The following is a 27,777-nucleotide window of genomic DNA, read 5'->3' on the forward strand; positions in this document are numbered from 1 at the left end:
AGGATCAGAGTCCAACCCTTAGCCCTGCACAGGACCATTCCCAAGAGTCACACCCTGTGCCTAAAAGCATCATCCAAATGCTCCTGGAGCTCTGTCAGCCTTGGTGCTGTGACCACTGCCCTGGGGAGCCTGTTCAGTGCCCAACCACCCCCTGGGGGAAAAACCTCCTCCTCATATTCAACCTAAACCTCCTCTGACACAACTTCAGGCCATTTCCTCAGGTCCTGTCACTGGTCACACAGACCAGAGATCAGTGCCCTGATCAGTGCCTGTCCCTCCTGTTCCCCTCCCCAGGAAGTTGTAACTGCAATGAGGTCTCTCCTCAGTCTCCTCTTTTCCAGCTGAACACACCAAGTGCCCTCGGCCACTCCTCACATGTCTTCCCCTCAAGGGCCTTCCACATCTTTGTGTCCCTTTGCTAGACACTCTCTAATGGCTCGATATCTTCCTTATATTGTGGTGCCCAAAACTGCCCCAATAATCCAGGTGAGGCTGCACCAGTGTAGAGCAGGAAAAGTATCTTAGTGCTCAGTGGTGGGGCTGTACTCCTAACACTTTACTGTTTGTGAAGCTCTGAACTTCCGCTGAAGGTGAGCTCATGGAAACAAACATTTTTTCAATGGCTGGATGAAAATGTGGCAGGATTAACCCTTTCTCTAGGTTACACAGGGACATTCCTGTACCTGTGACTCCTCTCAGAATACAAGTGTGTGACTATACAGTCAAAAAAAATCAAAGCCTAAATGTGATTTGGATGCACACTTAATCCACATCTCACAGAGAAGTCCACTGCTCAGAGAGTAACGCATCTGCATGACATGGCTATGACCTCCTCTTTGAGATGGAGATGGCCTAGTGCCTTGAACTTCAGATTCCCTCAAAACCATCCAAACTTCCCATGACAGGGACATCCACTTAGGGATGTCCTCTGTTTGGTCCTCGCAAGCAACACGGCAGTACTGGAAAACAGAACTGCCTTGTGCATACTTCAGCTTCATATAAATACCTGACTCCAGTTTCCAGCATGGTCCATGGAAATCTATGCAGTACAGCCAGCTTGTTCTAAAGTAGGCACATAGGCCTTGATTCAATTTGGCTAAAACTAAACACACAGTGTCATTTGAAATGGCCTGGGGTACCCCCTCCATGGCAGGGTGGCAAATACAACACGGAAAACAAGAGTACCAACACTGTGGCTGAAAATAGCTCAGCCCACAACAACCCAACCCCAATGCAAAACAAACCCAACAACCTCTATGACTGAACAAAAGGCTCAGCACTAAAACTAATGAGTAGTTTTAGTACATGACCAGGGATAATAATATGGGCAACCAAACAATGAAATAGTTTGGAAAAACATATGCTAACTAAGCCTTTGGTGCACACAAATAATGGAGATGTAAAACTGAGCTGGGGGTGTTCTGATTTATGCTGATTTCCAAGTCTTAAATGAGTTGTTCTTCTTGCTTGTTATATATCTCAAACTGTAAACGAGAAAATAATGCTTGGGACTTGTAATTCTCAGTTTTTCTTTTACACAACCATTTACAATCCATGTGGTGTTAAACTAGAAAAAAAACGCATAGCTTCCAGCTATCCGTCTGGCTGGATCTCCTAATTGAATAAAATAATTTATCTGTTGCAGCACATTAAATCAGGATCAGGTGCCCATTAAGCTGGGCAATGCAGATGCAGAAAATGTGGACCCCGACAAAAAGGCCTGACAATGTGTCTCGCGGCTATTGCTTGCTTAAGCTGAAAAACTGCTGTATCTCAGTTAAGCTTTATTTGTGTACGTACAGAACTTTAGGATTAATTAATGAAAACACAGAAACATTTTCATTTTCCTGTTTTAACTACAGCTTTCCAAGACAGAAGAATGGAGAGAACTGCCAGAACACTGTTTGAAAGACACAGGGGTTCCAGCGAACACATTTCTTCAGGCACTTTTGAGCTCTAAGATATGGAACAAATACAAGCCAGTGAACCAAGCCTGAATGCAAAGTGCAATCAAAACACACTGCTATTTGGCAAGTGGCACTTCCCAGATCCAACCGAAATTAAAGCCCACAGCTATGGTACTTCTTGTGTGAGACAAGTTAAAAATGGGTCCTGCACCGCTGAGTTTACAGAGCTGGGAGGGAAATGGAAGTTCGGAAAGCAAAAAAAACTTCAAGGCCAATGGACAAGGAAAGCCACAGACATGATTGTAACACAGAGCCTCTCAGTTCTCATTTCAAAAGAAGCATCTGTCAAGTTAGAAGCAGAACAGTAGCTAAAACCTGCCATCTCCTCGTTTGCAGAGTAAGATGCCACAGCACCTTGTTACTTGGCATGTTGTTTCCAACTTGGAAGAGATAGGTGCAATATGGCCCAACATCCTTGAGAAGATACTACCTACAGGTTTTACTAAATTTTGTGGACTAACTATACAAAACAACTCTGAACTATACAACAACAATTTTTCCCCGTATTCAGGATTTCAGCAAGTACAGCTCCCAATGGTAGTCAGGTCTCTGCCATGTACTTCACTTTTAAGAAAAACTCATTCACCTCTCCCAAGGTTTGTTGCTGTGCTTTCCCTTGGAAAAGAAGCTGAATTAGCTTCCAGTGTAATGCAGCCTTGGCAGAACCTGATCAGAGACCTCAGCTGAACCACTCCTTTAAAGAGTGGGCTTCAAGACATGCAAGCTGCTGTCCTCACCCCTGAGGCTGGTGAATGACTCAGACAACCATCACAGCATCAACCATCTCCACCTCCACTGGGTCAGAAGACTCAGCCCCTGAGTCTGTCACTGCATCATCAGATGCAAAAAATTCCAAGTTTAAGCTGAAATGGAAGCTGCCTACTTCAGGGAATAGATAGTGCTGCTAGACCAGCTGTGCTTTTGTTAGAAATCTCTCATTCGTATGTCAGTTGATGAAAATACAGCATTAGAAAAGTGACAGGCAGCTGACTGCACTGAATGAGTACAACTGACATCCTCAGATATGGGGGGAAAAAAAACAATCCAACATTTAACGGAAAAGAAAAAAAGCTCTGTCCCTGCCCTGGGGACACAGCGCCCCATCACAAGGCACTACATCACCAGACAGGCAAGATGCACAACCACACAGATTTCTACACATGCATGCAGACATGGAACTTAAGTTACTCCACCTAAAGTTCAAAGGGATGTAATTTGTGAATGGTTTGTTAAAAGAAAAGATTTTACCCAATTATCTCCCATCTTCTCTGCTAGAAAACTATTACGTATTCCAATCAGCATCTAAGTACCCAGTCAGAGGAGGAAAGGGGCATTATCTGATTATCACTGTGAGGACCACAGGCTGGACCAAACTGAATGGCTCAACCATGGAAGAACAGATTCCAGAGCTCCCCAGAGGCCAGCCCTGGCTCAGTCACACCTTCACAGGGCTTTCCGTGCACTGCAGGTTGTGAACACTGATCCTGGGCTGAGGCTGTGAAGCTGCCACTCTCTGATCCATCACCACTGAAGAAAGGCAGTACGGAAAAAATCAGGACAAATGCTTTTCTGTCAAGGGAAGGAATTCAAAGCGGATCTGTTAAATTCTGCACAGCTTCTAATTGTGGAGAGGTTTTATTTGGAATTTAAGTACCTCCCTGGGGTTTAGCTTAATCCCCTTTGGAAAGGACAGTCCCACACACAGCTTAACTGATTAATGCCTGTGTGTAGATGAGCTATGAATTCCCCCCCAGTCAGTGTTCTTGCTGTTTCAGGTTGGAACCCATGCAGGTGAACCGTCTCAATACTTTGGAAGCACCTGGGGTTGGGCATTTTATCCTCCTAAGTGAAATTTCTTTCCCCCTGGCAGAGCCCAATCTAAATCAGGGAAGTCAGGACACCAATATCACACTTCAAGTAGCTTCACTATTTCACAGAATCATCACATCAGCTGAAGAGGTTACAAAAATCTATTTTAACACAATCCACCTGCAATCTGTTTTCAATGACTCCCTTAAGACTCCTTAAATGTAGGTGCTTCAGATACTTCATAATAAGCACAGTATTTTACCCTCTGCTGATGACACCTGGTCTTGTGAGTAAAACCTCTCCTGAGTTCAAAAGGCAGCCCATTTAGACTGCCTCTCTTTCTGCTATCCCCGCTCTTGAGAGGAGGTGTTAAGATTCCCATTCTCTGTTCCTCCTTCCCCTTCCCAAAGCCATTATCCCTCTAAAGCCTTTCAGAAGTGCTTTTTATTTTAGATTGCACACAAGAACAACAAAGCCAGGTAACTGTCTATAAGAACTGGAACATTTCTTGCCAAAAGGATACATGCCTTTTATATTAAAGCAAAGACCCCATCCATCTCTTTCTCACTCTCCTACCCCACCCTCCCCAAAAATTCTACTTTGACAATTATTGTTTCTTCATCCCCAAAAGAAAAGCTGACTATGACACTTTCTGCTCTGGATGCACTAGCAGTTGAAAACAACAGGTGACAGTCTATAGGTAGGGAAGAAAAAGAAAAGACTGATTTCTTTTGCTTCTCCCACTCTCAATCCCAAAGAAAGGCCACCAGAGGTACCAGAATAAAATCAGGATGAAGCCAAGAGGGATGCTGAAAGGCAAATAAAGCACCCACAAGCTAGATTTATTGTACTTTTTATCTCCAGTTATGTAAAATACAACCCGCTGGGCAAAACAAGCCCATGGCAAAATTTCTGACCGCTCTGTTTCTTTTTCTCTGCAATGCTTCCTGGGGACACTTAACAGGATGACTTTTGACAAGTTGTTCTGTGACACAACTGGTACAGTCTGGTTTCCTACCAAATACTGCATCATGCGCTGATACACATGATGGAGCTCACAGCCTCACTCTATCCAGAATTTTGTGCTTGCGTGTGCACCCCCCACATGCATACACACAAATAAATACGCAGGGTTAAACTCCTGTCTGACACTCCCCTGAAGATCTTTCCCTGACCAGGGATCTACCTTTGTGAAACATATAAGGATTTCAGCTTTAAGACTTGTACTTCTGAAGACAAAATCTGCAGTAGCTATTCAAGGGATTCAGAAATTAGAGACAACAGACACATAATATACTCATGGTATTACATAGAGATATTGAGCCATGATAGATAATCTATCACACGTATTTAATTTAGTAAGTCAAAGCTTTAGACTAACATACCTAAAAAGAAAACCTTTAATTTAAAACAGAATTATTCCCCCCAATGCCCCAGCTTGTTTGGGTTTTTTCCTTTTCTTTCCTGTGTGTTTTACTTTAAACAAATGATGCCATATGAAGGGCCAAGAGCCACCAAATTTTGCCAAAAAAAAAGTGAGAACTGTGTATATGAGTATTAAAAAAAAACACAAAAGACCTACTGATGTGTGGACTTGTAGGAACAATTTTCAACAATACCTGGTATTTAGAAGACGAGGCGTAAAGTATGCATTTATTTTCATGCAGTGTGTTGTATACCTGATAGTCTTCATTTATGAAGTTTTCAGTGATCTACAGTGAAGTAAGGGTCTTCCTAAGCCTTACCCACTGTGCACAGGTTCCATTCAGGCTCACATTGTAACATTCATAACTGACTTAGTGTACATTTTTAATAGGCTATTGCATAGCCCAGCATATGAACAGGTTAATTAATTTTAAAACACAACATACCGAACAACCATGTATTATTTTGTAGTGTGTTCATAAAAATTAATATTTATCACTTTATAAACCTCTCTGCAAAGTGAAATGGGCTGTATGATTGAGCTGATGATGTCTTTTGGGTTTTAATGAGGAGACAAACCTTGGCCTGTCTGGGCAACTGGTAATTAGTCTGCAGCAGGAAGAACAGAAAGTTTTCTTCAAGAAAAATAGAGGAAAAGTCCTATAACATATACAGTTGAAAGGGCTGGGGGTTAGAAGACAAGAATTCAAGTCAAATAAAGTGTAGCTGCTTCATACAGATCAAAAGTTGTGTGAGCATATAGGATGCACCTTCAAAACAGATTAAAAAAAAAAAAAGAAAAAGGCCTTTTGCAGAATTTTCTCTGAATGTCTGAAAATTCCAGACTCTCAGAATCATACTTGGAAGATACCACAAAGTACAGCATGTAGAATGAATTCATGCGAAACAGAGGCAGTAGAGAAGCAAGTAAATGCGCCAGATGAAGCAAGACCAGAAGAAAACCTGCAAGAAAATGGTAATTACTACCTCTCCAAAAAAGAGTCAGGTAAAGATAAAAGGTAGTAGTGTGGCTCCTCTGTGGCACTGGGTGTTCCCAGCTGACACAAACACTACTAACTAACTACAGTAATGCAGTTCTTAAGTGACACATACAGGGGAAAAGAAGGGCAAAAGCATAAAGCAAGATTCACTCACAAATATCAGTTAGATTCAGATTCAAATCAGTCCTCTTATCTTTATAACTGGGAAGGATTTTTCTCTGGCTTAAACTGTTATATAAGAAAAAGACAGGAGTATAAGAGCACCCTTTGAAGAGAGCCACACATTTATGGAGAGCTAATTACATTGTTGATCATACAAAACAGATTCATTACGAACTCAACATGTGGCACAAAAGTCATTTCAAGAGTGGCCTTATTTCAGCATTAAGCGAACCGAGAAGAGAAAATCCTCATAAAAAGCCAAGAGTTATAAACATAATCCTCCAGTACGCCATGTCTCAGCAGGTAAGATTAAAAAGACAAAACAGAACACTTCAAGACTGCAACAACAAAGATTTTATTAGAGTGAGGAATATATAATCACTGTACAGAAAACATTGAGAGTAAAAGTGTGAAATACTGAACCACTCACTGTGCATTCTGGTTGCTAAGCCTGTTAGTGATGATTTAATTGGATGCCTATGGCTGGGTAACTTATCAACACTTAAAAACATTTTTGTAAGCAGGCAAGAAATGATTGTCCTTTCTAAATGGTAACATTGCCCAAGGTGGGAAATAAAGGATCATATGACATTACATTTAAAATTTACTCGGGGAAGAAAGTTGGTGGGAAGGGATGAGAGGAGATTGCCATAGTTCTGTGGGGTTTTTGCTGCACCGAGGAACTGCGGCCTCTCTGCTGTAACTTTGTATGTACTTATATTTTAAATAAGAAAATATATTAACAGGTACAAGAATTCCTCATGAAATCCACCCTCTTCCAGTTATCTTTGGCTTGAGAGGAAGTTGCTTACTTCGACCTTTGAGGCCCCCAAGGATGGTATAAACAATCATTTTCCTTTAAAAGTTAGTTGGTTTTAAACCTGTGAAGAACAGAGACTCAAAAAGCTTCTCTACTTTCTGAGCTCTCAGTGCTCCATATTCCTAAATCTGCAGCTTTTTCCTTCCAAAGCTGCTTGGTGAAGTCCACAAGGGCTTGAGAAAGTCTCTTTCTTGAGCATTTGCTTGTTTCCAGCACGTGTAGGCAAAAAGGTTTATTTTCTCCAATACTAAAAGAAAGAAAAAACAACACAGAACAGAGTTTATTCAACCTGGTTTACTCTCAAAGAACAAAAGTTTTGAGCAAATGGAATTCTGTGCTTTAAAGCATGGTGAAATGCCTAGGGGTAGGTGATTTTCACAACCTTTAAGAGAAAAAACAGCACAGAAACCAACTCTATCTGCCCCATGACAAATGATTTCAGTTAATCCACACATTCCTGCTGGTAGATATTCCCTATTTTATTTTGGCATCCAATAGGAAGGAAAACAGAAGCCTTGTCCTGAGGTCCCTGCATTCTGGGATACAGCAGCACTGGGATTAAAGTTTGGAGATATTCTAAAGCCATGAACTTCCACAGCGTAGTAACTGGTAACTGAGTTTGCTCCTAAGCAGAAAGCAGTCAAGCACTGATACAACCTCAAAGCTGTACAGATACACTTTAGGTGGGACATCCCATAACCTACAAACTTTCACTTTTCTAAGCACTGCTTAACATCACCTCTAAATGCAACTGCCTTGATTTGTAAATTTACATGGGAAATAAAATGTGAAATTAGACACTTTATCTGGAGATTGTTTCCTGCCTCTGCAGAAATAAATAATGCTGCTAAAATGAAAATGACTCTCCAGGAAGAAATGCCTATCCAGTCTTCGTTAGTATCGATTAAAATTAGTATGCACTTCTTCCTCCTCTTGAGTACTATTGTACAACACCATTATCTTATACTAAATGTTAAATTTATTTACTTTTCAGACAACGTTTTTTAGATAACTGTTAAGGAACTGTTAAGGAGACAAATAGTGCATAAAAAGGTCTGTAAAATATCTGATAAAATAACAATTAGAGATACATTAGAAATTAAACCAAAGGCTTCGTAACACAGCTGTGAACTAAAATCAATTGACAATATTGTTACAAAAGAACAATACTGAACTGATTCCAAAACATCCTGAGTACTTTATCCAAGCATTTTACTTTCTACAGAGTGACATACAGAATACTGAAAAACCGTGGTTGCTATAATAACCAACCTTATTAAAAAGCTCTTAAGTGCTGCAGTAAACTGCACAGATTCCTTGCTGGCCTATTTTGGAGGCAGTAAAAGAACAAATATCTATTGATAAACAAAAAAAAAAGTGTCGAAGAGCATTTAAAATTAAATATTATGTGGCATTAAGCTAAATCTGCTGTTTACACTTGTGTCATAACACTTGTGTAGTGCTGGGGTTTTTTTCAGTCAACTTATAATACTATTAAGAGCAAGACCATTGGCAATTCAGTGCAGAATTATAAATGAACAAACTGAAGCTTCAGTTGGCCGTTGTGTGAGATGACCCCTTTACAGCAAATTCAATGACCCATTAATTGTTCATTTAATGATTTACAGACTCCATGAAGACCACAGCAGCAAATTCTTAAGACCGCCTCAGACAAAAAGGAACGATAATGATTTTGACCAATGAAGTACTAAGTATCACTAAAAAGCGTCCTATTTCATTTGTAATATAAAGGGAATAGATATTAATTACATTAATTTCAGCAAATTTTTTGTAAGTTTTTTTTTAAATACATGAATAGACCTCAGATTCTTAAGATTTGCCAACTGCTGATTAATTTGTGACTATTCTTTTTGCATCCTCCTCACACTTGCAAGCATCCAGTACCCTTGCAGGGGCAAGCCTGTAGGTGTAACTGTTTTTAGAGCATGAACAAAGGCAATAACTGGAACTCCAAAACTAGCAGAAGAATCCTACATCACATGGATGCAAGAGATGCCCTAAGCACTTACAAAGCAACACACTACTGTTTTCATTCTATGTATCAGATGCCAAAATCAGAAAGGAAAGCTAAAAGCACACAGCTTGCACACTCTGCAGCAGTGCACAAGGGGAGTTCAGGGCCTTAGTAAACACAACACCTAAGACTGTGCTGCAGTTCAGCACATGCCACTGGAGAGGTAAGATCCCCAAAATGAGATAACTGTGACAGTAGTGACTGGCACATCTGCTTATTTGGTATCCAAAGTGTAATAAACACTGTGAGCTTGCTTTTTATCTCCCAAAAATATGAATGCAAGATGCTGCTGTATGTATCAGCCTGTTGCTTAGAACACCATTCCTGGGAGCTGAAATCACAGAATGGTTGGAAGGACCTTAAAGATCAACTCGTTCCAAACCCCTGCCATGGGCAGGGACACTTCCACTAGACCAAGCTGCCCTAAGGCCCATCCCATAGAAGCCTGGGATAATATTCTTTGGTACTTTTCCATATTCTGAACAATCTGTCCTGAAATTTTAAAAGCAGTTGTAAGTGCTGAAGAAAGATCAAGCAAGAACAAGCCTGAATGGAAAAGCAAAGATTATCTAAATCAAACCTGTAAACTCTGACTTACTAATACAGCTTCACAAATGCAATAACAATTATCTGGGAGAGTCTGGCAGTCCCCTAAAGCCAATGAAGTAAAAAGACATGTCTTAAAAAGGTGACTGTACATGATTAAAAGGAAGACCTACACACATATTGGAGGCACTTAAAATTTTGATCTTGAATCTTTGTAATGGCCTTTTTTTTTTACTTGAACTCCAAGATAGATGCGAGGCATTTCGCACTTTGTGTTATGAAATTACAAAGACCAAAGTAATCCATAGTAAATGACAACAAATTTCAGATCATTTTCATATAATTACACTTCCTTTTTTTACATCACATAAAAGATCACCTTTATTCAATACATGTGTGGATGTAAATGACATTTTTCCCTCTTATTCTGCACTATATAGTGCAATTCTTCAAAATAAAAACTAAGTTTGAAGGCAACAACAGAAGATCTTTAGCAAAATGGATAGCCATAAAAATAGTTCTGCTCAGTTATGTCAGAATTTGATCAACATTTTGAAGAAAGAATCAATAAAAATAACTAGGATAATGACTGACTTTTCAGAGCAGTTTCATTTTTCCTCTTAATTCCATTTCTTGTCATGAGTCTAATACTTAAGGTAAACAGTGTAGTATCTTAAATCCTGGACAAGCACAAACCAAATGTCAGATGGTTTTAGAGGAAAAAAAAACCCACTGTAAATTTGAAGCAGAAATGCTTTTGTGAACACGGTTTTGTTCTACACGAGAATCAAATATTTTATTGTCTGACAGTGGCTTGCAGTAAGACAGCACAGAGTTGGAGGCAGCACTGCAGGTGGAGTCCCACCAGAGCACAGTAGGGGGGCAGAATCACTTCCCTTGCCAGGCTGCTGGGGATGATCTCAGGACACACTTGGCTTTCTGAGCTGTGAGTGCACAAGGCTGGGTCATATCCAGTCTCTCACTCACCAGCACTCCAAGTCCTTCTCAGCAGGGCTGCTGTAAATCTCCTCATCCCCCAGCCTGGATTGATACCAGGAACTGCCCTGACTGCAGGTGACAGAACCTGCATATTTGCTAAGGTGTTTCTCAACTTCTTCTAGGATCACTGTTAGTTTGTTCTCTAGTCCTGGCAGTTAAAACAGAGTTTTATTCTGTAGGAAAATGAACTAAAACATCACAGACAGTGAAGTTATGTCTTAAACTCAACCACTTGCAACCTCTCACCTTGTTCAGCTTTCACACAAACCAGTAACTGAGCAGAAGGTATCTCACCTGTGCAAACTTGTGTATCTGCTCCACCACAGCTGCAAAGAGGGCATGAACACTTTCATCAATTAGACTCTGCATATAATGGACAGCTTCCTCATCAGACAGGTCCAAACGAAACTTGTCCTGCACCTGGAATGGGGGCAGAAATGGCTAAAATTAGTTCAACACATGCACTATGCTATCTGTGTATGCCGCAGCAGACACAGTGATTTCAGCTAAGACAGTTTAGTAGAGAATCTCTCTTTTACTTCTAAGTTACAGCAGATTGCTGGAAATTTACAGTGCTATATAAAACACCTATTTTAAATCTTTTCATCAAAATTAGTGTTTAAATAAGCTAGAAACAGACCCCTACATCTCATTGCCCCAACTACTAATTTCAAAGCTCAAGGCCAGAAAGTCAAGGGAAGTACTTGGATATAGGAGTTTAAGCAGAACTGAAGTGGTGCGAGAAAAAAGAGAAAATACTCAACATTTACTAAAAATGAAATGCCACTTGAGAAAAAACACACAGCTTTGCATATTAAATACAAATTTGGAAGAGTCTGGATGAACCTAATAATTTTTGAAAAGATGTAACACTTCCTTACTCTACATCTATTTTCAGGTAACACCATCTTTTAGAAACTGTAAGGCAATAAGTAAAAAACACAGAATTAGAGGAAGGGCTGAGCAAATCAACTCTCTCAAAACTGACCTTTATGTGGTGGGTGTGAAGGTCATTAACTTTGATTGTATCCACCATCCACAAAAGGCTGGAGACACTGCTACCCCTCACATTGTTTTTCCTTTTGACAGCAACATAGTTTAATCATTGCTCCAGTAACACAATTCATGTATGAATTAAAAGCTTAATGCAGTATAATTAAGAATACAGCAACATCCATACTTCCCTATTTCCACCTCGGCAAAGCCAAGAACATTAATGAAGGAGCCTTTCTGTGACTCCCAACTAATTTCATGGCAGTTTTTCAGAACTGATCCAGATGGTAACACACTCTAACATATAGGGCTAACTAACCCTAACTCTACTGAGCTTGGATTTATCCCCTTCCCCTTTCAAAACTCTTTTGAGAAATCTAGATCTGAGCATTGCCTAATCAATACTATCCCCTTAAAGTACTAGTTACCTTGCAAAGAAGTGCTAATCACAATATGTAAACTGCCCAGCAAATCCGCATTAATTGCAGAAAATTTATTGCTGCCACCTAGTAACATGCTTTATTCCCATAAAGATAAATCTCAAATGACATGAGCTCTTCTGGAGACCATCACATCCAAGTACTTCAGTCTCCTGCATAATGAACTAGGTAAAATGGTATCAAACAATTTTTTTCACCAAGTACTTATCTTCTACTTTATCTACGAGAATCTCCTTTATGGTATCTTTATACAAAGACAGAATGTTTCACATTCTCAGTAAATTGTTTCAATGATTAATTGCCCTATTTAACAAGCGTGACTTATTTGCTATCTGAATTTGTCCAATTTCCATCTCAAACAGCTGAGCTCATTAAAACTTTTTCTATTAAAGAGCTGCCTATCAGAAATCCCCCTCATGTAGGCAAATATCAAATGATTTATATTTCTTCTTAACCTTCTCGTGGCTGTGACTAAGGAGACTAACAGTAAGACAGAATCAAGTCTTTCCTGAATGTTTTCCATGCATTCCCCCTTTTTTTTTAGGCATTGACAAAAATGTGAGCCAAATTATTTCAACAGTGCACTTAATAAGGTTGGATTTGTGAGATGATACTGCCTTTCCTTCCTATTTTGTATGCTTTCTGTGCACCAAGGAAACCACATACTCAACCATACTCTTTATGACAGCAGAAATGCTCCAAGATTGTGGTTTAGCATAACTCTGTGCTCCTTTCAAAAGCAACCTACTATAAAATAGTACCCTTCAGAGCTGTAATAAAAGCCTAAGTTAGCCTGCTAAGTATGGGAAAGATCATGGAATCATAGAACGGTTTAGGTTGGAAAAAAGCTCTATGATCATAAAGTTGCTTTGCTCAAAATACCATTATAACTGATACGTTGGAAGTAAGCATAAATTGATTTTTCCTCAACTTCCTCTCAAAAGGAAGTTTGATCAACATGAAAGAATGGATTAAACAGGAAAAGTTCAAACTTTCAACAAAGCATGTACCAGGGAGAGATTCAGCGGATATTTCAGGCTAATAGTATAGAACTTTTATCTTCGTAACAAACACGAGGAGAAGGAGGTTTATTATCTCCCACAGACATATCAGAAGTTTTTAGACAGCCAATGACGCACACAGTAGAATCCAACTGAAGTTAATGGACTATTCACATGCTTGCAATTATGCACAAGTTTAAATACCTCCCCAAATTACAGCACAGATTTCTTTCAGATCTATTTCCATGCTCACAGAAAAGGTGATGTTAATGAGAATTCAGGAAAATTGCTCACTCCAGGCTTCAAAAAAAGGAAAAATCACCGTAATGCTCTTTTACACAACTCTAGTAATCAAACACTTCAGCGAACTTCTAATTTGCTCATGGAAGACCTTCTCAGAATTCCTGCAGTTAGGGATATTAAGATGCAGCTTAATTCTATGGAATTAATGACTAATTAAACCCACTTCCCACAAAATGCACTGGCACACTGATACATGTGCAAAGAAATTTATCCATGGTTAGATCTTAAAATCAGTTTGCAATGAACAGCAGGATCAAATGCTGCTGAGTATCAGATCTTTGCATGAAAGTTTTTCAGCCCTGCATTAAAACTGCTGGAATCTAGATGAGAAGAAACACGGCAAAACTACAAATTATTTCTTGAGCTGCAACAGCAGCAACTGCCTTCTACTTCTTGTAGGAAAGCAACAGTAGTCCTCATTTGAAATCCCCAAGTTCCAACGTAAATGATGTATTCTAAAAGCCAGTAGTTTCTCACAGACCAGGCCAACTAGGAAGAGATTTTTGCACAGTGTTAAAAATACAGGTGAATTTGGGGGGTGAAATTCTGATGAGTTATACAGTTATCTCATTCTACACACTTATGAAGGATTGCCACCATGAAGGTATTGAAGATATTCCACCTGAAGATTTACTTAAAAGCTGTCACTTTGATATTTAAATCAACAGTATTGTTTTAGTTTAGTATTTGTTAAATAGAAAATAAATATATTTGATGAATCTAGTTAAACTTTTGCTTTGTTTTGAGAAAAGGAAGTTTTAAACTCCACACCATAAACAAACACTGTTTTTCAACATTAGGTCTCAACAGAAGAACTGGAACATTCAAGGATGAAAAGGTTGAATGAACAAGTAGAGTCCATGAAGATACTGACATTCAACTTGAAATATTAAACGTATCCACTTCCTATCCCCCTGCAGAGTGGATACTTTAGTAATAAACTACAAGAGGATTGCAGAATTATATGAAACTATATAATTCTGAAAGTAGAAATTTTACTATCCTTCAGTAGAATTTAAAGCGCCTTGTAAGAAAGCTACTGTCAGTTATCATGGTAGAGCTTTTATTTTTCAAAAGACAAAAATTAAAAGGGGAAGAGACCATGAGGGACAGTTCAAAAGAAAATATGGGGGAGTGAGGGTGAGGAGAGAAGCATTTAAATATAAATTACTTGTGGCTGCACTGATCATCATCATGGTTGGGCTTCGCGAACAAAGATTTGGGAAGGCTCTATCCACATTTGTTACAGGCACGCTGGTGGCTTATGAGGCCAATATGTGACAGACATATCCGATTGCAAAAGGCACAGCAGAAAGACTCCTTAGATGGTGTATTCTGCAATACACGGTTCTTTCTGCGTTGCGTTTTCTCCTCGAGAGTGATCCTGCGTGTGTTCTCAAAGGAGACAGCTGCATTATAGATGGTGTGTCTCCAGGCCTCCCGACTGGCGGCCAGAGTAGACCAGTTATGATGATCAATATGGCCAAGGCTGAGATGTTGTTTCAGGGAGTCCTTGTATCTCCTCTTTGGGGCTCCTCTCATGCAGCAGCTGGTGACAAGTTCACCATAGAGCAGGATCTTAGGGAGGCGGTGGTTGGTCCTTTATCCTGGAGACGTGCCCTGCCCAACACAGCTGTGTTCTCAGCAACATGGCCTCGATACTTGTGACTGCTGCTTGTTCTAGAACAGATGTGTTGGTCACATAATCTGACCAGTGGATGTTTAGGATTGTACGAAGACAGCGTTGATGGAAGCGTTCTAGGAGACACAGGTGGTGGCGGTAGATGACCCATGATTCTGATCCATACAGGAGAGTAGACAGCACTATGGTTCTGTAAACACTGATCTTGGTGCTTTTCTTCAAGTGTTTCTTACACCAAACTCTTTTGTGGAGTTTTCCAAAAGCACTGTATGCTTTTGCTAACCTGTTGTCTATCTCTCCATCAATCTCACCATCTGAGGAGATGAGGCTCAGTTTTTTAATTACCAAGGTAATTAAACTGCTGGACTGAGCTCTGATTGGCCAATGGTGATATGGGGATGATGGAGGACTTCCTGAGGTGCAAGTTGATGGAGAACTTCTGTCTTCTTTAAGCTGACTTCCAGCCCAAAGAGCTCAGCAGCCTCTGCAAAGCAGGATGTTAAACGCTGCAGAGCTGCTTCTGTGTGGGCAACAAGGGCGGCGTCATCAGCATAGAGCAGCTCCCGGACAAGATGGTTTAAGGTCTTGGTGTGGGCCTTCAGTCGCCTTAGGTTGAAAAGGCTTCCATCAGTACGGTATCAAATGTGGATACCATCCTGATCATCGAGGTCTGCCATGGCCCTTTGGAGTATCATGCTAAAGAAGACTGTGAATAGGGTAGGAGTGAGAATGGCTGCACTGATGATGAGCTAAAAAAATGCTGATCATCACCTGCAGCAGAGTTCCATATAGGATGGGAACTTAGTAAGAATAGCCAAAGCATGGGAAAAATATATTTTACAGTAACAAAAAGAAAGAAACACTACTTCAGACCATTATCCCAGCACAAAGTTAACTAAGAGGGGAAGAGCATAACATCTACCAGAATAATGGGCATTGTTAACTGCTAATAAATTTGGACTTTGTTTTTGCTTGAAGTGTCTTCAAGGAGAAGTAGAATGAGTATTGTTTGGAAAAGGGCACCAAATGTGTTTATAAAGCTGATTTCATAGAAAACTCTCAGTCCCATAGAGTTGTGTAAAGTACAAAAAACATGATGGCAAAAAGAAGACATGAAATACTCAAGAAAATATTAATCTCATTAAAAAATGTAGTTAAAGGTCTGAGATAATGGCAGGCCAATGTCTTCACTCTGTTGAATGAATCTCCCCAGGTTTACCCTTTTTTGGTATTTTGCATTTTCAGATGTGTGACAGACTTAGGATTGAGATATGATACATACACCCAGTAGGGAACAGAGCTTATGTGGGTAAGTGCACTTTCTTGTAAAGTTGCAAGATTTTCACTTAGGACTTTTGTTCCTTAACCACAAGACTGCCTTTTCTCTCTCACAAAAGAGCAGATTTGTATGGATTTTTATTTTTCTTTGTCCTCAAATTTGATCTACTGTACAATATGGGCCAGGGGAATCATATTAAACTCAATTTTTTTTTTTCCACTAGAAATCATATTCTCCCTGCTAAAAAAATTACCTAAAATTAATTGGGTACTTAGGGCTCAAGGTTATGATAAACTTTTTAGAAATTCTGTGGAAGTTTTTATCATCTTCAGGACAGCATCCTGAACACTCATGAAGCTCTGCTTTTCATCACTACTGAGGAAGGTAATAATACATTTTAAGGTGCCATAGAAGATGTACATATGAGAACCCTTTCTCAATCCTGTTTAGGTTTCAGACAAATTGCAAGTCAGCCATTCTGAAGAATGCACCACCAAGACTGGTCACTGCTCCAGTATTTATTCTTCCAGCAATATTAAGCAGCACTGCTTGTGTTTTATATAATTTTATCACACCAGTATGGGATTGCTCATTGCAAAATCAGCTGCTTACAGAGAAACTTCAGTGTCCTTTTCCATTAGGTCATAATACACACTGGATGTCATCACGACTAAAACCTCAGACAAAGATCAATTTATAGTCAAAAAAAGAAAACAACAGTATTTAGTGGTGTTTTCATGATTATTTTTACTGCTTTTCCTTATAATTATTACCAGCACTCAGTATCCAACATTCATGTGGCAGAAATTGGCATTAAATTCTTTGCTTAACCCTTATCACATTCCATCTTTTTCAGTAAAATACTTTCTTGTTTTCCCTGTTGCTTGCAGCCTAAATAACTCACAGAACAAACTATTCAGATGTTTTATTTGCATGAATATTTTCATTTGGAACACTATTCCAACAACAGCCTTTGTTTTCAAGGGTTGAATTTGAACAAACTGCAGTTTCTAAATAAGCCCATGTATGCTTCTCTCTATATTTTTTTTTTTTAAGTAGAAGGCACTAAAGATGTTAGAGAACATCTCTAAATTGAATATGTGGGAAAATCAGGGTTTCAGCTGCAACAGTACACAAAGATGATAATATTCCAGCTCAGAATTTCATCATGCTGGCCAAAAACTTACAGTCAATTAGAGAGTGCGATATAAAGCAACAGGAGAATAAGAGTGTTCTCACACTCTTGGTTCATGTTGTGATGTTTATTCCAACTTTTTTTTTTTGTATTTTGAAATGAATTAATATACATGAAAAATCAACAGCCTAGAAACAGAAAAGCTGGGTGTGCAGCTGCAGCATCATTACCCAAATGGACACAGACATGAATATCTGTCGAAGCAAAATAAGCTCCGTAGCAATGTGACACTTTTACAAAGAATAAACCTCCCCAGAGCAGCAAGAAAATATGACTAGTGAAGTAAAGAGACTCTAATCATGCAAAACTGAGTTTATTTCTCCTATAAATGTAAATTTCCTATTGGCATCAGGAAGGTTTCCTAGTGCCACCTTCTAACCAATGCTTGTATTTTCAGTCAGGTGAAAAGGGACAATCACTGCCTAAAAAGGCTTGTCAAGCTCCAACTTAGAGGTCCTTTCCATTTCACTAACTTGGGAACTCAACTCTCAATTATCCATTGACTGACTGGGGAGGAAAGAGGAGGGGAAAGAGCAGTAGGAGTTTCACTATAAACTGGATGAAAAAAAAAAAAAGGAAAAAATTATCTCAGGCTTAGGAACAAACTAGCTCAGAAACTCTTTCTGTACCTTCAGTCACATCTCTGCTTCAGCTTTTATACCTCTACAATAAAAATAATTTTACTTTGATATAGTCAATGTTTCAGGAACAAAACAATGTCTGCTCCCTCTTTTTGATAGTTTCCAAATAACCACACTGATCATTTTCTTATCAAGGGGGATGAGCCCTCCTCAGACTTGGAAACACAGAGGGTGCTCCCAGCGTTTCAGTCCACAGAAGGATTTTCCTCTCTTCTGAGTGGTTTGATTTTAGCCTTTTCTGTGAGTATCCAGAGGCACTGTCAAAACTGAATGGGCTGCTTTCACAGACAGTAGTTACCTCCTGCTTGCTGGGAGTCAGGTATTTGTGCTGCCTGTGCTCACAACCACCTCGTCTGTAATGCAGTGTCTTTGCAGAACCTTCTTTAATCAATGGGCATCTGAAACACAGCTCAGGCAATTAGGACACTGTCCTTTAATGCCTGCTGAGTCCTTTGTCTGCCAATGAATCACTGGTCCCTGATGTTTTCTCATTTAAAGGTCAAATTTGCTATGAAGGACAGATAGAAACCATCTGGCTTTCCTGTAGAAAAATCAAAAGCTTTTTTTGTTAGGAGGTGACAATGCTGAATCCATTAGCTACATCTGAAGAGTGATGGTCTACTTCTTCCTTACGCAAAACTGGCTACATAATTGACTCCAGATTTTAGTCATTACTATTTAGGATTTATAGCACTGGCTAATTTTAAAAAGCCCAACAATTAGCAATTAGCACTGCAGCTGTGCTGGAAACAGAAAAACAAGGAGCACTTGCAGAAAAAAAAAAAAAGTGAGAGTGGGGATAACTTCATTGTATTATCAGTTATGCACTGACAGGTCAATATAAAGACTTCAGCTCAGCCTTTTTCCTGAAAACTGAAAAACATATGTGAAGAGTAGAAAATTTAAAGGCAATTACCTCAGAGGCCACAGAAAGGGAGAGGCAAACTGGGGAGAATCTTCTGCTACTTTTCAATTTAATTTCATTTTGTGACATTTTTGAGCCACGGCAGGTTTTCAGAAAAGCCTAAATCAGAGAGTGGCAGTAGGAGATGGTGTCGTGAACCATGAGATGAAACACTATACTGACAGCTCTCCTTATAAATAGTATGGAGAGGACAAAAGGAGATGAAAGGATCAAAAAGACAACTAATTTTAAGCTCTGCAGCTACTTTTTCTTGGTTAAAAATTGATACGTTTTTTGCTATGAAACTAAATAGGATGAATTCGAAGAGGATTTCTAGAGGTCTGAGGATGGAAACAATTTGGTAATCCCTGTTTTCAGGTTCTTTTCTGTGGGAAAAAGTAGTGATCGAAAATGGAGTGAGGCAAGTTGAGTCAGTACAACAAGCTTTTCTTACAACTGAAAGGGACTAGCCTATCTATCTATAAATATTGGGTATATTCATTGCAAGCGGATAGCAGTGGATAAACAGTTGTGAAACTTCAAACAGCTTTGTTTGTTTTCAGGACAATGCTGACTCACTCATTGTCAGTCCAATTTTAGCTGTGGGAATGCTTTGTTAAGGTCAGCACTGATTTAATTTCTGAAAACAAACGTTACACAGTGCAAGTAGGAAGGGAATGTCAAATTTTGGTGTGCTCTAAATCCACATCTCCAGTTGAAGCCACAGGGAGTTTGTGTTTCTTTTCACGCCAGCAGGAAAAAATATATCCCTTGTCACTTTTCTCTGATAAGCAAAATCAGTTTCTGTAGAGTTTGTTCTCTTTTGAACAGGAAGAATGTGAAAGTACCTTCAAGGAGGACAGGAACACACCTGTGCCATAAACCATGTCAGAGGTGCAATCTATACTTATTTTGCACAAAGTTACACACGACAGAAGCTGCTGTTCCAATTTTGACTTCACTTGATGTGCATTTCTCCCAAGACTTTCCAAAACCCTTAGACAGAAACAACACCTGGGCAATATGCCTTCATTTAAGATGTTAAGCTTGATTATACAATTACATTCTGTCAGTGAGCTTCCTGGGATGCCAAGCTGTTATTAGATAGTACACATTATTTTGAAAAAAAAAAAATTGGAAAAAAAGATAAAGAACCTGCCTTCCTTTTTGTTCCCCATGTTAGCTGTGATATTCCTTCTGAACACTTTCTGCACTCAGATTTTTCTAAAAACTCTTGCTTAACACAGGAGTCTTAAATTCGTAAAGGAAAAAAAATGAAATCATAACTCAAATCATCCAATGCCTCACTGAAGAGGACACATTCTGTATAAGTTTCTTTACAGTCTTACATGGTTTCTTTATTTGTCTGAACATCAGAAAGTCCAAGGATTGCTGACTTTCAACCATCTTCTCTTAACTAGTCTAAGTAGCAAGCATCCCATAATAATACACCTATATACCACAGGAAATGACAAGAGAGAGTGCAAGAAATTGAGACATGGACAATGTCGATAGTATTCTTTATTCTATTTCCAATTTACTTCACTCTAGCCATCATTACCATACGGTAGACACATATTTATGCTTATTTAGATTATGTATGTGATTACTAAGATTAAACCTACATTCTGGCTCTAAGATCTCAGCAGAAAGTTTGGGAAAGAGGAACACAAAAAACATTTTATTTCCAAAGGCAGCTTTACTTGCCAGCACGTTTTTACATCTGACTGTATTTTCACTAGCAGGCAGATACTTTCTGCAACATAAAGCACCTCCCTGCCTACTGAAGTCAGGATGATACATGATGTCTCTTTATGAACATAAAGATTAGACTTGAACTTGAGCTACCATCTAACATGGCAAAGAAATATTCTTTAGAAATAACATTTGGAGTAATTCATGCCTACTTGATAACAGCAGTATAGCTACACCTACTAAAAACTTCCAGTATCAGAGATCTTTATGCCAAAAAACTGTTTGACAAAATAACTGCAGTATAATACTTCAACAGGCGCTATAATATATATAATATATACAATACTTCAGTAAGCATTCCTTCGTTTGAAAAGAATTTTTTTTTCTACCATCATTCTCCTTGCAGTTTAATTACAAAACTAGTATTCTGATTAATCTCAAAATTAAAGGTAACCTAACTAGTTACCCGTGTTACTTGACTTCAGATGCCTGTGGGACTAGAGCCTCACCGGCTCCAGTGAGCGTGGACCAAAAGGAGGGCTCTACAAAAAGGATTATGAGTGTACTGCAGCATCAATGAGGAAAATGCTGTCTATGAACTTCCACCTACACTGTTTACCAGGACACCTTCTTGGATACAGAAACATTTGTAAATCTCCACCTTGGTCTCCGGTGAAAGTGATACCACGGCTGAAATGGCTATTGACTTGCCTCACACATCAAAGGTAATTTAATTTTGCAGGTCAGTCCAAAATAGATCTTATACCTAATTTGAGTCTGTTGATATATATATGGATTTTTTGTTAAAGCTTTAAGGAAAAAAATAAAAATCAATTGAGATGCTGAAAGCATTTATTCAATTTTCCTACAACAAGGTACAGTATTACCTTGTTAAATGACTGAACGAGCTTGCCACTCAACCTAAGAGATGCAAGACACCTTGTTCCTTTCTTTTATTAGTACTAACAAAGTTTATAACTGATTTGAGATGGGCTAACAAAGATACCCAAAATAAGTTTTCTAACACATTATTTTAAAAAACCCCAATCAACAGTGACCTACTCACCATTATATAACAGGTTAAGATGATTCTGATTCCAGCCCATTTACAGCTGTTGTCTGGTTTTCTTGTGGTTCTTGGTTGGTTTTTTTTTTTTGGTTGTTTTTTTTTTGTTTGGTTGGTTAGTTTTTGTTTTGTTTTGTTTGTTTTTGTTTTTGTTTTTTTAGGTTTCTTTTCCCCAGTAAAACAGTAAACCCAAAAATTGAGAACTAAATAAAACAACTGCTGTTGTATGAGCTTTCAACATTGTCATATGCACCCAGTAGATTATAATATCAACAACTGCTTTATGGAAGGTTCCTCTGTTCACCTCATCTTCAGGGATCCCATATCACATATTATCTTCTGCACAAATTTAGGGAGTATATTCAAAGGCTGATTTTGAACCAAAAAGACTACATCTGAACTGCTAATAGTGCTCAAAACCAGCTGAGCAGTCAAGAAAAAAAAAAAGAGTTTATATAAAATAACAATACTTGGGAGATCTGAAAAACTTGGCTATCTTTCTGACAATATGTTATTGTGTGGGTCTTCTTTTGTTTTTTAAAGGAACAAGCACACTGTAAATTAACTCAGAGAACCCAGAAAAGTAGGATCTTTTCCTCTCAAAGCATTTGAAAGTGATTTGCATTCCTTGTCAGAAGCACTTGCCTTACTGCTTCAGTTCGAGTTTGAAACACATTTTAAAGCCTCTGTGAACAGACAGCCTTGAACTTACATGAGGGTAAAAGTCACAATTCACCAAGCTGCAGTCACTGCCAGAGCTAACAATCCCAGTAACTAATTGCTGCATTTGATCTAATAGTGATCTGTCATATAACAACTATGCTTTTCATGCAAAGAAGGCACTATTATTTATACTTTGTAATGGAATTTAGAAGTAACCACATGGATCTAATTCATGGCTCTCACAACTTCTTTTTAGATACTGCTTCCTTCCATGATCTCCAATTGCACACAATGCCATCATGCTTTACATAATCTTGATTTTTAACCACTGTACATCAGTGAACTGTAACATACTTAGCTGTAGAAAAGACTTGTTGGGTTTTAATTCTGTATGATGATCTGTTATTTCAAGAAAATTATACAGGAAATTTATACAGACTAAAAGAGTTTTAGAACTGTCTGAAATACTCAAATGTTGCTATATTAAAATAATCCTTTACAAGTATTTTACAGAACCTGATGCCCTACTATCATTATGAATTACAGAAACCATATACCCTTGGACAGCACTTCTAGAGAGTTTACTACCATAAAATGCAATGCCAAGATACTAACAAGAAACAAGGATATTTCATGTTAATTAGCAAGCACTGGGAAATTCTGTTTGATAAAAACATATCAGAGCTCATGAGAGAGTATTCAAGGCAGGAATGAACAATGCCACATGTCTAGTGGAAGGTGTCCCTGCCATGTCAGGGGGTGGGAACAAGATGAATTTTAAGGTCCCTTCCAACCCAAATTCTGGGATTCTATGATCAAACGACAGGGAACTCTGAACAGATACTGAGTAAGATTAAAATACACAGCAAGTCTCAAACCTACTGATAGAAACATGAAAGAACCAGCACTTCTGAAATTCAATGAAACCATTTGTTTGGTGTCTTGATGACTGTTTCAGTCAACAACAAACTTTCCCAAAAATTACTCTCTGCTCTGCCTGTAGTTGCATACTTCAAATTTCCTAGGATTTATGGTGCATCTATTTGTAAACTTTGCAATCTAAAAGATCTTCCCCTCCCTTACTGTATATCATGCCTTTTTCCAGTGGGTAGTAAGATTTAAACAAGTCTTCTTTATAAAAATGAAATTCATAGACAGGAGTTGCATACTGCTAGGAAGGTCTCTTCCTTCAAAAGAAGGTGTCTCTACAAAAATGTAGTTACTCCCAGAACTTGGTAGGTATTGAACCATTTTAGCTGGCTACTTTAGGCTTTTATCTCCCATGTTGTATGTGAGTTATCTACTTAGTCTTTGTAGGGCATTTAGGGACAGAAGTGAGGTTCAAATATTGATATAGACAAAGAATTAGCTGTCATTTTCTCAGGAAGACAGTCATGTGGAGGGAGGACTGTCACCTTTACCATAAAACACAGCATTTGTGGCTAGCTCAGCCTTCCTGGAAATGAAATTGAATAGCTACATGAACTCTTTGTATCAATTTGAAACCAAGGAACTCTGAACAGAAATGCTCAGATTTTTGAAGGCAAAAAAACCCCACTTTGTTTGAGTCACAATTTAGTCTTCTTTGGGGAAATTACATTAGAACATGAAATATTAATTTAAAGATTCTGAATCTCTGCTTTCATAGCTTATTGAAAACAATGAAGAACAACCTTTTTTTAGAGAAAATCCACAGCTGAAATAAAAATTACACTGAACTAATTTCCATTGGATACAGAGGCTCCACAAAGTCCTTTGTGGAATTAAAATACATAGCCCTTCACTATAAACCAGGTTATAAAAGAGCCAACATTTGTCTAAAATGTAAGTGCAATGAAATCTAGATGAACACGGATCCAGTATTTTTCATGTCAACTGGTGCTCAAACACCAAATGGAGAAGAATGGCTCAAGCTGGAGTAGAGGGACAAAGTCAGAATTATGGGACATCAGCCTGTTTTCACAATAAACAAAAATTTCTTGTGGATGAAGACATACCAGCCTACAGGTTTCAAACCTTCAGCAGACTGGTTTTATAAAACCATCCATGACTCACAGTAATCTACACTAGATGGAACAACCTTTCATGATATAGTCAGTGTTGACTGCTTTGGTTATAAAAGGTTTGATAAGGTGGGAACAGTGTTCTCACCTAAAATACCCCTTGGAACAGAGTGCTAGGGCAGACTGTGCACTACTGCATGGATGATAAAAAGCCATTCTGTATTTATGGGCACATGTGCTAAATGATCTCAAAGCACACGCTCCTATCTTTAACTTCAACGATTCTAGAAATTGATCAAAATTTCCTGAATGGGAGCAAGTGTTCTCAGGTCAGATACAAAAAAAGTCATCACAAGTGACTGAACATTTCTTAATGAGATGACCTAGGTTACAGAAAGACAAGGAAAGCTTTTCAGTTACCTTTTTTACAGTCTTGTCGGGTTCAAGAGCAATATCTGGAATGTTGGCATCCACCATGAGAGAAAATAAGTTCAAGATCAAGTTGGAATACCTAAGCAGAAGAGCAAATTATGTAAAACACTTTGTAAACTGCACAAAAGACATTTTTTGTAAACAACTTAAGAACTCATCATCTTAAGAGTGAATTGGTAATTCTTCAGAGGTCCATTTGCAACATTTAATTGAATATATTTATGCTAAGAACATAAGATACTGACATTAATCATCAAAGTTTAACCCTCAAACTCTCTCACACAGTCAAAACTCAATAAATTGCCCTGATTTTGTTATAATTTGCTAAAATTACCAGAACATTTACTCAGAGACACATTAAATATAAACTGTGATTTCATATATTTTAAGATTTAATGCCATTTTCTACCTCAAGCAGGACAAACATTTGCTAGAATACTGATTCAAAGGTTATTTTTTATTAAAAAGCGATACGGCAGTATGATATAAATTAGCATTCTGAGAGTTGAACTCTTCATAATTACAAGACATGATTTTTCAAGTCACTGTAAGGGCTTTTGACACAACAAGTTAAATATTTAACCAGATCCAAGTCTTCAGTTGCTCAGTTAAGCTCCAGTAACAGTGGTAGCATGCTACACTTACGAAGTACATATGTCATCTATAACCATTAAAACAGACAAGGCAGAGAACAGTTTTCAGCTTTGAAATGGTTTTGGAAGCACTCAGTACTATTTTTTTAAAGAAAACTATTCTGCCCTTGCAGGAAATTAGCTGTAAGCTGCTTTTTGAAAGGATAATTTTCAAGCTGTTCAACATAAGCTGAAACTCACCTTCCTCTGCAAAGAGGTCTAGTTCTCTTAAAGAGACAATGTATGTAACAGACCTCAAAATTTGAAATATTGCTTTGCTAAGAGCATCAGGAACTTCACAGATGATAGAAAATGAATTCTTAGCAGCAAAAATTGTTTATTAGGAAGCTGCTGAACATATATAAGCTGACAGTTGCAAGTACAAAGTATTTTAACCATACAAAATGATTGCTTCATGGGCATATTTTACAAAGTACATACTGCTCAAAAAACCATCTCTCTAGACAAGTGTAATTCCATCAAATACTCATGATACTTAATTATTATCTGGAACTAGCACTACCTAACACATTCCCATATAAGATTTAAGGTTTTATAACACAAGCATTTGAAATAAACTGTTTGTCCATAAATCTTCAGTGTCTCCTTTGTTTCAACTGTTCTGTTTGACTTTCAAAGGGGTGAGGGACTGGAGTGGGGAAAATTACTTTTACCACAAGTCAAAAGAGAAGTAGAAAAGTTACTCTACCATTTTGCTTCAGACCTGGATAAGAAATCTGGCAGTCAAGTTGCTTTGCTGCCAGGAACAGACATCACAGATAGTACTGATTTTTTTTTTTCCCTACCTGTCTGAAACAAACAAATCTACTTTAAACATGGTTAAATCTTACACGTATGTGCTCTCAAGTCTCTTCGTAGGTTACTGGTAGCTTCCATCAGCAGTTTTTCCTTTGAACCGACCCTGAGACCCTTTTGCTCTTGAAATGCATAGAGGACAAGAGCTTATGAGCACTGCAGGTGGTTACTGGAGTTATTTATGTGATGGAGGCTTGTAAAAAAGATTTTAAAGGTCTACTCATCATTGTTAGATGCCAGTTAAGAGCTGGTTCTGTTCCCCACAATCAAGTCTTTTGGTTCTTGAAGCATAAGGTCATCTAAAGAACCTCGTTAAAAAAAAAAAAAAAGTAGTTTTGGGGGAGGTATTGAGTAGAAAAAAACCCAGATTAAGAAAGAGTTGTTCACTATATTATCCACAGGTCTCTCCTCTGCCCCTCACCCCAGCATTTCTGTAACTCAGTAGTCCACTGCCATCCTTCTTACAGGCTACATATTTGGCAAATATGCCATGAGGTTCACAGCTGGAGAACTGACAGCCCAAATTCATCCTAAGAGGAGACATTCTGCTGACTCACCTGAGCTAGGAGGCTGACCTGTAAGAAACAAACACCTTTGTCAAGCAAGTGATATCACTCATCTTTGACATCTGCATTACAGAGTCCTCCAGAATGGCTGACTTCCATTCACAGCCAGAACAAACTTGGAGACAGGAATTCCTAGGTTTAAGAAGGTTCAATTAAGCACCTAAATACAAACCCAAATCCTTCTCACACAATTTGCTTTTCTCAAAGCTCAGTACAAGCTAACTTACGAAACAGATGAGCACTTGGTTACACTGAAGGTTGATTAACTTACAATTTTAACATGAAGTGCTGTTAAACTTAAAGAAATCCAAGAAAAAAACTCCTACATAGAAGAGGCCTTATGTATTAGGAAGAAATGCACAACAGACAGAAGCTCAAATTCTCACTGCTGTGTTTTCTGAGAACAGAAACTTTTGGTTTTAAGTGCTTAATATATCAAATAAATGCTTGATCCTAAGCATTCCTTTATTTATTTTTCCAACATTTACTTGGCTCCTTTGCATATAGATGCCCAAGAGTAATTAAATATTTAGGCTGTTGACACTGCAAATACTCTACCAAATTCGAAGCTACAAGACAAGGACAAGAGAGTTTACAGTTATTTGCAGTCCCAGACTAAGGCCCTGTTTACCTGGTCAAAAATTCCTAAGTTTAAAATGCAATTGCCTTTTTTCAGTGTAAATCAGGATCCCCCCATGGCTCACTTCTTCTCAAGACCACCTACACTCCCCAAACACTGTCA

At 38.5% G+C, this 27,777-nt stretch overlaps 1 protein-coding gene across 2 annotated transcripts in view; it reads right to left on the bottom strand.

The window, feature by feature from the left end:
* Positions 1 to 6,695: 6,695 nt before the first annotated feature.
* The window catches only part of PIK3C3 (phosphatidylinositol 3-kinase catalytic subunit type 3), a 71,112-nt gene continuing 50,030 nt past the window's right edge, over positions 6,696 to 27,777 (bottom strand). For both annotated transcript variants that reach the window (XM_051803668.1, XM_051803667.1), the window contains 3 exons: positions 25,010 to 25,100; positions 11,059 to 11,184; positions 6,696 to 7,431 (listed from right to left, as the gene is read on the bottom strand). In XM_051803668.1, the coding sequence (XP_051659628.1) occupies positions 7,417 to 7,431; positions 11,059 to 11,184; positions 25,010 to 25,100 (232 nt within the window). In that variant the 3' untranslated portion in view covers positions 6,696 to 7,416. The remainder of the gene's footprint in view (positions 7,432 to 11,058; positions 11,185 to 25,009; positions 25,101 to 27,777) is intronic.

The sequence above is a fragment of the Manacus candei genome, unplaced genomic scaffold (assembly GCF_025592945.1).
Source record: "Manacus candei isolate 608988 ecotype Guabito, Panama unplaced genomic scaffold, ASM2559294v1 h1tg000059l, whole genome shotgun sequence".
NCBI classification, from domain to species: domain Eukaryota; kingdom Metazoa; phylum Chordata; class Aves; order Passeriformes; family Pipridae; genus Manacus; species Manacus candei.